At 38.2% G+C, this 14311-nt stretch overlaps 1 protein-coding gene across 4 annotated transcripts in view; it reads right to left on the bottom strand.

The window, feature by feature from the left end:
* The window catches only part of map3k10 (mitogen-activated protein kinase kinase kinase 10), a 38235-nt gene extending 28951 nt beyond the window's left edge, over positions 1-9284 (bottom strand). Inside the window, exons 1-2 of one of the 4 annotated variants that reach the window (XM_027137488.2) lie at positions 8916-9282; positions 6937-8687 (exon numbers count right to left, since the gene is read on the bottom strand). In XM_027137488.2, coding sequence (XP_026993289.1) covers positions 6937-7774 — 838 coding nt within the window. In that variant the 5' untranslated portion in view covers positions 7775-8687; positions 8916-9282. Of the gene's footprint in view, positions 1-6936 lie in introns of all 4 variants that reach the window. The other 3 variants (XM_027137563.2, XM_027137651.2, XM_027137424.2) reach the window with 3 other exon arrangements.
* Positions 9285-14311: the final 5027 nt, after the last annotated feature.

The raw sequence follows: 14311 nt of genomic DNA on the forward strand, positions 1-14311 counted from the left end.
GTCTGAGAAAACCTCATCACTGTGTTCGTGTGATGTCACAAAGAGAAAATGCACTTGATTACTTATTAGTAGTGCACTTTAAAGCAATTGAGATAACATCTCAGCACTGCGTGAGTAATAAACAAGTGTTGTAGGCTGTTACGGTTCCACGTCAAAGACACAGGCCCTAGAAATGGGTTTAATTGTGCAGTAGGTCTTCTTGCTTCCTGCTAAATGTTCCATACAATTTGATCTCAGTGTAACATAAGATTCCATCATTCTACAGTAATTTATGAGTAAACTAAGAAATTAACTGAATGCAAATACATTATGTGGAATAAACAGATAGCTTGTCAAACAAAAAACATTTCCATTAGAAGAAAAAAAAAGAAAGCTCTCGGTTTAAGCCACACCCACTTTGGGCTTAAATCTGGATACAGATACAGATATTGATATTTGAAGCACTTAACAAATGCATGCGTCTTTATAAATGCGGCACCATAAAACCCACACTAGCATACATCATCCATTCCATTCGTTGTAAAGCAACAAACAACGCTTCTTCAATGAAGTTTCCTTCAAACTTTAATTCTTACCTACAAACAATTCCTATTTACTGTTTAACGCACAAAGAATAGAAGAAAAACTTGTTAACCGGATTCTTTTAATCTTGTCATATATTTACAGAGACATTACAAAGAAGTAAAGCAGTAGGAGAGGTTGTTGGTGCTTCTGGTGATTATTTGCAGCTAGTACTGCTTTGCTAAAAAAAAAAAAAGCTAGTACAAAGGCTAGCAAAGCCTTAGGTTTTCATTTTTGTATATTTTAATAGCCATTTTAAATCTGTGTTTGAAATGTCAATCTGTTTTTAGTATTCCTGTGTTTATTCAATGGGCAGCGGTGGCTCAAGTGGTCAAAGCTTTGGGTTGATGCTTGGAAGGTTGGGGCTCAAGCCAAAGCACTACCAGGCTGCCACTTAACCCTTAACCCTCCCTGCTCCAGGGTTGCTCTATCACATCTGACCCCAACTTCATCAATTGGGATATGCGAAGAAAATAATTCCCCTGAGCTGTAGTTTATATGTGGTGATAATAAAGGCTTCTGTGCCTCAAATTCATTTCATTTACGAGCTCTCTATTCAACTACATACAGCATTAACATAACGACTGCCGAGTGAACTGACTCAACTGTAAGGATTGTACTAAGAGCTAGCTGTTAGCTCACCACTGGTCTAATATTAATAATTCTGTCATTTTAATTCTGAATTTTCTATAAAATTGCTTTGAAATGGCCTATGTCCATCATTAAAAGCAAAATACAAATAAAATTAAATTGCATTTCACATGAGATGATATTAATAATCACCACCACCTATATTCGCATTCAACCTCAACAATTTCTTTCAAAGATGTGATTTTTTAGCCTAATATCTACTATTAATAGAACATACATTTTCTCTTCAGAATATTTTAAGATAATAGACAGCTGTTTGTTGCACAGCAAACAGATAGAAGTTTGATGTAGAGGCTACATCATTGTGTAAGATGCTCACAGGAAACAAGGCCAGTCTGTAAAAATAAAAGTCCCTTATTACTGTATAAGGGACATGCCAGGTCATTTTTATACCCTGTATATCATAACATATCATAGCATTCTGTTAAGCTGTGTATGGACACACCCTAGTTTTAATGCTTTAGTGGTCACCTCCTAGCTTGGTGACCACTGTGCCTTTGGAAATCATTGACCCTGAAGTTTTTTTCACTCATACTCTCTCTCTCTCTCACACACACACACACACACACACACACACACACACACACACACACACACACACACACACACACACACAGTTTACACACATGCCTTGGTCTGTTTGGTCTACCATTAGTACAAGGTCCACTCCCTGTAACTCATGTTCTCTCAATCAATCTCTCCTCCCTTCCCCCAGCTATCTGAGCAACCGCTGTCCTTACGAACCCAGTTCTGTCATATAAGTGTGATAAAGGGGTCATTGTTGCTATGCTGCATCGTTGTCAGCCTTAGGACTTGTACTGTACTTCACTCACTCTCACTCTCACGTCTCTTGTCTATCCCTTTCTTATTGCTCTGTACCTGTTGTACCTGTACCTGAGGCATGAGTGGCTGTGGTTAAAACAGATCAAGCATTTTAAACTGGAATCCTATGGGCTGCTCATGCTGGAACACCCCTTCATCTTACAAGCCAGTAGTATTTAGTGACATTTGCAGCCAGTCAAATTCAATTCAAATCAATTCAGCCAGTGGCATCTGTGGTTTTACCAGTTCAGAAAATAGTGAAATAAAAGGTAACAATTCATAAGGATGTACTGACTTCTTAGAGACTTAAAAAGGATATACGGTTAATTTGGTTGGATTTATAATCTATGTCAAAAAATCTGTTATTTACGTGCCACAGAATATTAAATTCAACATCAAATTATTCATTTAAAATTGAGGCTAGCAGCAGTTTAGAAATGCCCCGGTGATGAAAAACATCAGACGAGAATGGCCAGACAGGTTTGACCTGACAGGAAGACTATAGTAACTCAAATAATCACTCTTTAGAACCGTGGTAAGCAGAAAATCATTTCCAAATGCACAAGCTGAGTGGTGGATGTGCTACAACAACAGAATTCCACAACAGGTTTCACTCCTGTCAGCCAAGATCTGGAATCTGAGGCCAATCTAAGGCTCACCTGGACTTTTTCACTATATTCAGCTACAAAGAGTCAATGGACATTTGTACACTGTAGCCTGAGATTCCTGTTGTTGGCTGACAGGAATGAGGAGTGGCACCCAATGCAGTATCTGCTGTTGTATCCTATTCGCCTCGGCATATTGTGTGTTCTGAGATTGTGTGTACTGTATCTGCTCATCACAGCGGTAAAGAGTTATGTAAGAGTTACTATCACTCCGGTCATTCTCCTCTGATTTCTGTCACTCAAATGAGGATGGGATCATTTTTGAATCTGGTTCCTCTCGAGGTTTCTTCCTCTTCCATCTAGTTTTTCCTTGCCACAGTCAGGCCATCCTTAAAAATATTCTTGTTTGCCGTAACCCGACCAGTGACGTCATCTATGTTTACACTATTGGTTACCGGATGTCACACTATGGCCTGTGCGTTCGCTTCGTCTCATCCTCTCATTCACTGTCAGAGTCAACGGTTCACGCTTGGTAATGATGGCTACGGCTGCAGTAAACAAAATGTTCGCGGTCACCGTTCAAATTCATGTGGGTTCGGGCACCATAATACATCTAAAAAATTCATTAAAACAGCTCGACACCGCTTTAACTTGGCACGAAGTTCTGGAAAAACTGTGTCCAGCATCAAAATGTGGTTTGCAATGATGCGCCCGAAGGCACGGGTTGAAGACCCTGTCAGTGACGTCACGATATGCTAATTTGTTTAAAGTCATATCTACGTAATCACCATCACCAAAATTGCACTTTTTTTTACATTGAAACTTGAAAAAAAATATATAGACCTACCTACCGACCCTTTTTTTTTTTTTTACTGTTACTGCAAACCAAAATATTTTTAAAGATGGCCTCACCTCAGTCATCTTAGGCTTGATTATTGGGGATAAATACAAACATCTAAATATAAGTCTAATATTAATATTGAACTTTTGTATAACATTAATCTTTGTATAATAAACTTTTTTGTACTATATTTCTTCTGTTCTGTAAAGCTGCTTGGAGAAAATGTCCATTGTTAAAAGTGCTATGAAAATAAAATTGAATTGTTTTGAACTGAATAATTTAAAAAAAAAAAAAAAACATGTACAAAATCATCTTTTCTGTTTCTCGCCAGTGAGTTTAACACATATTTCTTGCTGTTCGTCTCTTAATGCGATCTCTTAATGTGATTAAGCTACGAATTGCTACAGAAGTTTTAAAAGTCTCTGTGTTTCATTTACATGAGAAACTATTTGACATCCTGTTATTTAGTCACAATATAACCGTTATTGTTTTTAGCAAGCAAATAAGATCTCTATCCTGTCATACTGTAAATCTACATATGCGTCTACATAACATAAATGTAAACAGTCTGTAAACCTGTTTTAATATTACTCTGCTTTTAAGTAAAACATGGTTTAAAAGTGGTCAGCTCTGATCATTGGAGAAAAGGGATAAAACTGGATTCTGTACTACTGTTGACTTAAGCATGTGCCTGACAACAGTGTACAGGTCACGTGAGCTGGCTACTGGCTGTCACTTCTACTGGATTCTGGTAACCGTCTGCCTCAGGAGTGTATTAGGGAACGTGATCAGGTGGTATAGCATTACTCTGCGCTGAGTCACCCCTCAAATTGTTCATCATGCCCTGACAGAGGTGGATACTTTTGTTTTTGGAAGCAGGTAACTAAAGTCTGGGGTGAGTTCAGCTAAGGATGGGACGTGAACTGACGAGCGTGCACAGCCTATCAGATCACAAAAGGAATAGTGACATCACTCCAAAGGAGGTAACCATAATCAGATTATCCTAGTTCCACAGAGCAGGTTTTTAAGTGTGTTAAAATTAGCCACCACGGGCAACATTTATGAACACTGTCATTTCCATTCACTTGTTTTTGCCTCGAGGTGCACAATGAATAATAAGGATCAGCTGAGTCATTGTGTAGCTTTGTCTCAGGTTGACATGTTATCATAAGTTTGAGTGTTGCATCCTGCTTCTCAGCTATTTCAGTTTGTAATCACAGGTAGTAAAGCATGCAACAAGCTGGGTTTGAAGCAGTCACACAATTGCCACATTCCTACTTTCTGAAAGGTTTAAGCGGAGGAGGGCTGATTACCGTGTAACAGTGGTTTGCTGGGAAGAGACTGCAGGGCTTGGATCCGTCCTACACCACCTAGGTGGCTTTGCCAAGTGCGGCTGGAGTTTGAAGAAGATATCTGAGCTCTTAGCACCTGGATAATGAGCTGAAGTAATTCTACACGCTCGTACTCTAATGTCTAATACCCCCCCCCCACACACACACACACACATACACACACCAACCCACCCCACCTCACACAAACAAGGCCAATGTAAACGAGCATCCAATTCTTCCCTGAGTACCCCTTTTGAGGGAGATGTGGATTATGGGACTTTGTTAAGCTTTTCTTTGGCTCCTGAGCAGCATGGCATATCTTTCAAGCTCTAACTGAAAAACAGTTGTGTGTGTGTGTGTGTGTGTGTGTGTGTGTGTGTGTGTGTGTGTGTGTGTGTGTGTGTGTGTGTGTGTGTGTGTGTGTGGCCACACCAACATCTGCAAGGACGTATTTCCACAGCAAGTAGCACAATGGACCAAAAATAGCCCACAGCTCCCGTTCAGCAGAAGAAGATGACAGCTGAAGAAAGAGTGAATCTTCAAGGCAAAGGAAATGTCCCTGATGCTTCCAAACATTCTGTGTGCTCAGTGCATCAGTGTCACAAGCATGCATACACACCAGGGGTGTAACGCAATGACAACATAAGTATCTTATCGTATCTTTATCTCTTTAGTGCTCCAGATATCCTCCGATATAAAATGGCAGTACTGTTAGCATGTTCTGTGAACTATGGCTTTGAGTCGCTCAGCAAGCTTCTAGAGTTCATAATAACTAGTGATGTGCATGGGACTATATTTTAATCGTACTGGCAGAGGTATCTTTGTCTTCCTTTCTTTTGTATTTCCTAGTATACATTAGTACCCTCATTTAAACTGCCATGACCCAAAGGCTGTTACTAAGGTTGGTTAATCCTACAAGCATCATATAAAGGTAAAATACTCCTAGTTGTAAGAATTTTTTGGTTCTGTCCTGCACAACAGTCTGAGGGCAAAGCTTGGAGCCTATACTAGTTGACTTGAAGCACAGTATGGGGGACTGGGTGCCAACGCATGGCACAATCACACGCTCACACACACTACGAAAAATTTAGCGATGCCAATCAGCCTACAACAAATGACTTTGGACTGGGAGGAAACCTGAGAACCCAAAGGAAACCACCAAAGCATAGGGGCAATATGTAAACTTGGACAAACTTGTGCACGCAGGACAAAGGCACGAATCCAACCCCTAACCCTGGAGTTCAAGTCGATAATGCTAATCACTATCCCAACGTCCCCTATATAAAGCATTCCTATAGTCATATTTTGTATCCTTCATACAAATAAAACAAGCTACTCTGTTGACTCATATCCACTTATCTCTGTTCTAGCTTTTGTTATTATCTATGCTTAGAAATAGCATCAAATTAAGGCTGTCTCATTTGGAAGGTCACTAGAATAATCTTTTCTTGTTTTGTTTTGTTTTGGCCTATTTAAAGGCACTATCACTATATTTATTCTTGGCATTTCTCCCACAGTTCTGTTTACCAGGAAAGACTTGCATGATGATGATTATAACCCAAGGTGGACAGAGCTGTAACTGCAATTAAGGAATAATAAACCAAATGCAAATGAACCATTTGTTTAGTATTTTTGATTTCAAAAGTCATTCCTTCAATCTAACAGCTGACTGAAAGTAATCTATCAAGTTGGTGTTTGCTAACTAGCTAGCTGAAATCCGGAACATGATATCAACCAAGTTTGAAGTTATTTCAATAGTTATACAACAAGACTAGGTGGTCAGCACAACAATAGCTCAGACATTTCTACAGCTAATATTTCAGTATTAGAAATGTAACTCTAAAGTCTACCATCAAACAAACACTCACACAATGTTCACATGCTTACACTTGCTTAAAGTATTGCATCAGAAGGGCAATATTCCCTAAATATTGGTACTGATCCACTTTCCTCCGGACGTGCATTTTTAATCTGCCCTATCCAGAAATAAGCTGTCCCTTTATGGATTGCAACTGGCAACTGGTAGCACACACAAATTAATCAACTTTGACAATGTGGGGAAAAGGATAACTGCTTTTACACAGTATGAAGACAATGTATTGGGATAACATGAAAGTGTACTCACTGTTACTGGACTTCAAATCCCTGTGGATGACAGGCACAAACGTCTGGTTGTGCAGGTAGTCCATGCCAGTAGCGATCTGCACTGCCCAGTTAACCAGGACTCGGGGAGGAACCTTCTTCCCCGCCAGTGCCCGGTTTAGTGCCCCACCGCGAGCATATTCCATTACCAGGCAAAGATTAGGCTCTTTTAAGCAGACACCCTTCAGCGCGATAATGTTGGGGTGACTGAGCATCCAGAAGAGACGTGCCTCCTGCCTGACACTCTCCGCCGTGGCGCTGATGTCCTCATCGGGGTCCTGGCGTGCTGCTTTCACAGCTACCTCCTCATCCCTCCACAAACCTTTATACACTTTCCCAAAGCCACCTGCTCCTATAACCTCTTCCAAACACAGCTCCGAGAAATCAATTTCCAGAGGACTCTCACCACCTACCAGTAAACTTCCAGTGGGCAGCGTGGTATCACTCCGTGTCACATAGTTGCTAGGGAAGATGCCCACCTTATCTTGGATCTTACCAGTCCACCAGCCCTCATCTCCAGACACCTTTGAATCCTTGGAAAGCACCTCCAGGAGATCCCCGCGCCTTAGGGTCAACTCCTCCTCCGTCGCCGCTTCGTAGTCAAACACGGCTGTCCAGTAGGGGTTGGAGGATCCGTGATGCTGGTGGATGTGAGAATCAGAGGAAGTGGACGAGTTCCAGCTGCTGCCGTTCTCTGCATTCATGATAGGTAGCACAATGGCAGGGGGTGGTGCTTCACAGGAACCTCCACACCCAGTGCATGGTAGTGGGGTGGCATTTCCTCCACTCCCCATAGTGGTTATTGTCGAATTTGGGTCCATCTCCAAATGAACTGTGTCAGCGGTGCGGTTTCAACAGCTGGAGGAGAATCTCGGTTAACTCATGCACAAAATCCATGCAGAACACATCAACCAAATGCAGGCTTTTTTAACTGGAGGGAAGTGTTAAATCAGCTGTAATGACAAAACACTACTCTTATGTATTGGAAAGCTATTTTCAACAGAATTAGAATAGCCTCTCTGTAGTAGCTTGGATAAAGGCACTTTCAAACAGCTGTCTGAAAACACTGTGGCTTGAATTTCTACTATTAAACAGTATGCAGTCCTGTGTTTTAAATATATTGAATCTGACAAATTTTAAATAGTCATCTAGCAGTTTAGGTGCTTCATTCAGCTCCAATGATGCATGGAACAAGGTTTCCTTAGTTCCCTCCACTGGAGCATTATCACAACCTGCATCTCTCACACCTCTTCTTTCTTACAGGTCTTTAAGGGGATGTGGCATGACATGACATGACATGCTTTCCTCACACCCATTAATCCAGTCATTCATTTTGTTCATACATACCCATCACAAGCAACCCAGGTATGTGATTCTATTTTAATCTGTTACGAATGTCTCAGATCAGACACAGGCTCTTTTCCTTCCATCTTCTTAGACAGTCATTCTCACACGTTTCCATACCGCACGCTTAACCACACGTCAAGGACATGATGGTGGAAACCATTTTAAAATCCATTTCTATGGTTTGGATAAACAGCTAGTGTTATATAGAGTCCACTGGTTCACAAGATCAAATTCATGTACCTGTGAGATTTCTGGAAACAGGCTGCAGGTCCATCCTTATTCAAGTAAGGGAAGCATCTTGAGGCTTTCCAACCCTCCACATGAATTGCATAGATACCTGCATGTCCTTTTTTTTGGCACCATGCAGTTATTCCAAGAGGAACATCCCTGAAATACAGACGCAGCCTCTTGTATTATTATTATTATTATTATTATTATTATTATTATTATTATTATTATTATACCTCGAATGTAAAATTATTGCGTTTCTGATTCCTTTGAACAGGTCGAGGATGATGAAATCTGACCTGATGCTGATCGAGAAGCTGCAAACCGACGCATCCTTTCACCATAATAATAATAATAATAATAATAATAATAATAATAATAATAAACCTCAAGTCGTCCAGTCGTTTTTATTTGTAATCCACAATCCTCGGGCTGAGAGCCTGTTTTCTGATCTATATATCTATATATCTATATGTCTATATGTCTATATGTCTATATATCCCTGTATGTGGTTGCTTGGTTGCCTTTGCAGTCCATCATCACTACAGCAGCCTCGGACGTCACATTACGACGCTTTATTTTTCATTCCTGAACCGAAATCGGATCACTTTCCTCTTCCGCAGTCTACCGTTTTGATCCAATCTGTCTCCGGGTTGTTTTTCTCCTTGTGTCCCGTGTATTCCGTGTCCATGGAGCGGACTGTCAGCTGAAGCTGAAGCTGACTTTGTATCCAGATACACCGGCTGAGCAGGAGATGGGGTGGAGAAACCGAGTGCATTATGGGTAGTGTAGTTTATTCATAGACATACGTGCAGGTGTTTATTAACAGATTAAATTCTGAAATGATGTCAGAAATGATGACTGGTCCTCGTTAACATAATGCAATTATTTAAGTCATATTTACTTAAAGGATATACATTGTAAATGATATCATGTTGACAGAAATAGGTTGAAAAATACTTGTTTTTTTAAATCATGTTTTTAACGATTTGTAGTAATTATTTTATATTAATGTGTTTAAACTTCTGAATTTTTTACTATTGTTATAAAAGGCTATGTAAATTAAAGAATCGTTATTATTATTATTATTATTATTATTATTATTGTTATTAACAATAACAATTATAATAATATTAATATTAATATTATTTGTTTTTGTGGTTGTTACACATTAATTGTTTGATCTGTTTTATTACATTTTTACCTGCGTAAAATAATTATATATATATGTCAAATAAAATAATGATACACACACACACACACACACACACACACACACACACACACACACACACACACACACACACACACACACACACACATATATATATAAACACATATAATTTTATGCAGATAAAAATGTAATATTACAGATGAAAAAATTAATGTGTAACAACCACAAAAACAAATAATAATAATAATAATAATAATAATAATAATAATAATAATAATAATAATAATAATAATAATAATAATAATAACAATCCTTTTATTTGCATAGCCTTTTACAACAATAATAAAAAATGTCTTTTTTTTAAATATGTTTTTTAATTTTAAACTACATACAGTATATAGATATATATAATGATTATGTGTTCTTTTTTAGATGTGGTAGATATATTTTAAGCTTATCCATTTTATTTGGTGTGAACTGTATTTTTAGTAAATTAGCTGGGTTGCAAAGCTGTATTTTGGCTGTCACTGTAAACTGGCAACCCATATACTTCAAACTGGTGGTGATGACAATTTGTGCCAGTGATATCACAGATTGTTTCTTTTCTCAGCCCAATGTATTCTAGTTCTATGTGTTTGATTATACATTAGCTCTTTTTTCATTCATTCTGTGGGTGGTCTGAACTTACTATCTACAATCATCTGTCATTCAACTCACTATCTACAATCATCTTCCTAGTTTTATTTTTTCTGCTCAAAAGTATAATCAGAAGCAGGTTCTCAGGAACTGGTTTCATCATATGCAGGTTAAGGAACAACAATGTATTTGCATGCTAATGTCAGAAGCAGCTCATTTAAATCTAATAAATATTTTCTCTCAAATGTTGAATTAAGTGTATGTGCAAATAAAATCCACCTAAAACATGTTGTTGATACAAGCTTACTCACAGGCTACAGGAACTTGTCATCACCATTACATTGCTGCCATAGTTTTCCTTATATTACTTGTAGAATAGATAATGAATGAAAAGATAGAAAAAAAATCAAAAGGTAACAGTGCCCCCTTGTGATACTAGACAAGGAGCCATTTTGGATGTAATGGGTGGCAGTTTCATGACAGACTTATTCCACTGTGAGGATGCTGAGCAGTTCCTGAAGCCCAATTCTCTCCACCACTGTCCCAGAAATTGCCTATAGTGGACAGGAAAGTTTACCCTGCAGCAGTTTCTGTGGCTTGAGCTGGCACTTAGACTTCATTCATTTGCCTTTTGGTAGCTGGAAGCCATAAAGAAAGGAGTATTGATGCATACTTTTCCTCCCCTTTGGATCTCCTTGGCCTTTGGTGGTCCTCATAATGGTGAAGTTTTGGTGGTGGTGGTGGTGGGGGGGGGCAAATGTACCAGGCTATCTAAGTTAAGCCGTAGGGATGGCCAGCTAGTCAGGTGTTCTTGGTTCATTGATTGTGTCTGCGTCTATCATGTTCTTGATCTCTGGCTCTGTCTCATGATACCATGATAAGTACGGATATATAGAGAAATCGTTTCCAGTATTTTCTCCAGTTGATACAGGGAGGTATTTAGTGCTTGGTAGGAGTCCGAACACGTCTGTCTGCTTTAGAGGATGGAGCTGGTTGATTTGCCTGTGGCTTATAAGGACAGGAAGGTCAGTGGGATGAGTAATCTCTATCCACATGATAATGTGGAAAAGAATGGTGCAGGGGAATTAAGACCGTTTGAACGATCCTTAAGTAGTTTTTCTGTGAAAATGTTCAAAATATCTTACACACTGTAATAGCATAATATGCAGTACCATCAAATCTATATTATAACATTATATTATAACATCACATTTGTATACAAATATAGAAAATGCTTCTTCAGTGTGTTTATTGATTTCCTTTAACTAGCACCTGAATTCATTATTAAACATTTTCAATAAAATCATACATTTTTTAAATCAATCTAATCTGTTTGTGTGTGTGTGTGTGTGTGTGTGTGTGTGTGTGTGTGTGTGTGTGTGTGTGTGTGTGTGTGTGTGTTAGATTCCATTATTTATAATGTAGTATTATATATGCATATCAACAATGTATCAAATTCATGAATGATTTCACAACTGGTCTGAATATTATTTAAAAATAATCCGAACCAAAAAGGAATTGTAACAGTTTACATGACCTGGTTGCATTAGCATGCACATCTTTCTACTATGAATTATGTGTGTTTAATCTCATGTTTGACAGTGATTATCATTCACCTATAATCAATAAAGTGATCGTGATTAACTTTAAATAAAGATCCGTTGTTTCTTGGTGTTATCATTATAAAACATGCACACACACAGAATTGCTGATTTTTTCAAGAACCTCTGGAATTTTAAATACGCAAGTTCAAGTTCTCTGGAATTTTAAATACGCAAGTTCTTCATTATTAATGCCGGCTGCTTTAGCACCTGCTTTTGATCAATAAGTAATCTCGGGCGTTACTCACATGCCTTTTTCCTAAAGGAGATCCAGCTGACGCAGTGGTCTCAGGTCTGCGGTGCTTTCAGTGTAGATTCCTGTTCTAAGAATTTAGCTCATTTCCGGTTGAAAATTGTTGACCTTATTGTGGCGACCTTATGCACCTGAACAGATGTAAGAAATGCTAGAATCAGTGTTCAATATTAAGGCACTCAGGAATGGAATTAATTCGGCAAACCTAGTCGGCCACTGGCTTTGAGCGTTATTTCTGCATCTGCGCTGTTTCTAAATCTGTTGTGCTTTGTATCTTTACTTCAGGTTGTAAAACTGTAGAGCAGTGTTGGTTCAAGTGGTTAAGGCTCTGGGTTGTTGATCGGAGACTCGAGTTGCCACGTTTGGGCCCTAGAGCAAGGCCCTTAACCCTTCCTACTCCAGGGGCACTGTGTCATAGCTGCCCCAGTGCTCTGACCGCAACCTCCTCAGTTGGGATATGCAAAGAAAAGATTTCCACTGTGCTGTAATGTATATGTGGCGATAATAAAGGCTTCCATGACCCAATTAATAACTTGTGTTAAGTCTCAAATCTTGCACCTGAAATAGAAAACAGTAAAACAACATGATAATCCTGTAATCCTAACCTGCAATTAATTTGCTCTCTCCTGCTTTGCTCCACTTTCTACGAACAAAATTATGATGCATGAGGCACCTGCACAGGATTTTTTATTAAAATGTAAAGCTTTTTTTTTTTTGTCTGTGTTCAAAATGTAATCACATTCATGAAATAGGGATTGCTGAAGCAGGCAAGAAGATCTCTGCGAACATCACAGAGCTTAATCTCAGCCAGCTGGATGATGCGAATGTCTAACGGTTCAACAATTCAACAATTCCTCCTGGACCTGAAACAGCAACTATTCCCAGAACTGCACAGTAATTCATGCATGATATGATATGCAAAAGCAGAGTTAGACCTATAAAGTTAATATTTCTATGGTAACAGCAAACTGAGAGACTAATAAGATGTTTTTAAAATGCGTATTTAACGAAAAAAAAAAGAAATTTTGAATCTTTCTGTAAGGAAAAATACAATATATTTATCAGTTATGGAAGGAGTCTCCAGTGTTAGTGTGTTATTACAGTCATTAGGTTTTCCACCCGGGTGTGTCTGTGTTTCTTGTTTATATGTTGTGTGTGTGTGTGTGTGTGTGTGTGTGTGTGTGTGTGTGTGTGTGTGTGTGTGTGTGTGTGTGTGTGTGTGTGTGTGTGTGTGTGTGTGATAACGTGAATAAAAAGAGAAAATATCACAATGTTAAATGTATCTAGAAACTGATTTTAAACAAATTATTATAACACATTATTCTTTAATAAACAAAATTAAGCTCAACAATAATCAGTGAGAGAGTGTGTGTGTGTGAGAGAGAGAGAGAGAGAGAGAGAGAGAGAGAGAGAGAGAGAGAGAGAGAGAGAGAGAGAGAGAGATGTGGTAAGGCACATTTCCATTCTGGGTCTATTTTCCGAGATGCAAACATTTTCATGCATGTAATAAAGACAAGCCGAATACCTCACAGCTCACACACAATTTAATTCCCAAAACATTATGAATCTCTCCTGGCTGTTGTGTTATAAACGCGTTATTATTATCATTATTATCATTATTATTATTATTATTATTATTATTATTATTATTATTATTATTATTATTATATTGTAATGATCTTATGTAAGGCGCCCAGTCATTTAATTTCTCACTAAAACACTACACCACTATGTGGCGCTGTACACCATCAGAAAGATTTACAAGTCACAATATAAACAAGTTATCAGCTAAAATATTTACTATTTTGAAGCAAAAGTAGTACTAAGCTAATTAATACTACTGTAATTATTGTAATGGTAATTATTATTAATATTATGGTACACACTGTGGCCTGTTGTTATATACTATTTTACTATTATATACTATTTCTTTAAATTCATTTTACTTCTTTCTTTATTGGTAATATTTTAGTTTGTTGTATTTAGTTAGTTTTTTTATACTATTATTGGTGTTACGATGATTACTATTATTATTTTTATTATTGTGCTGGTGGTAATAAATACTTTTAACTTAGCAGTCAGTAATGTGGTAAGTGTGGTAACCTGTTGTGATATACTA

The sequence above is a fragment of the Tachysurus fulvidraco genome, chromosome 13, assembly GCF_022655615.1.
Source record: "Tachysurus fulvidraco isolate hzauxx_2018 chromosome 13, HZAU_PFXX_2.0, whole genome shotgun sequence".
NCBI lineage: Eukaryota > Metazoa > Chordata > Actinopteri > Siluriformes > Bagridae > Tachysurus > Tachysurus fulvidraco.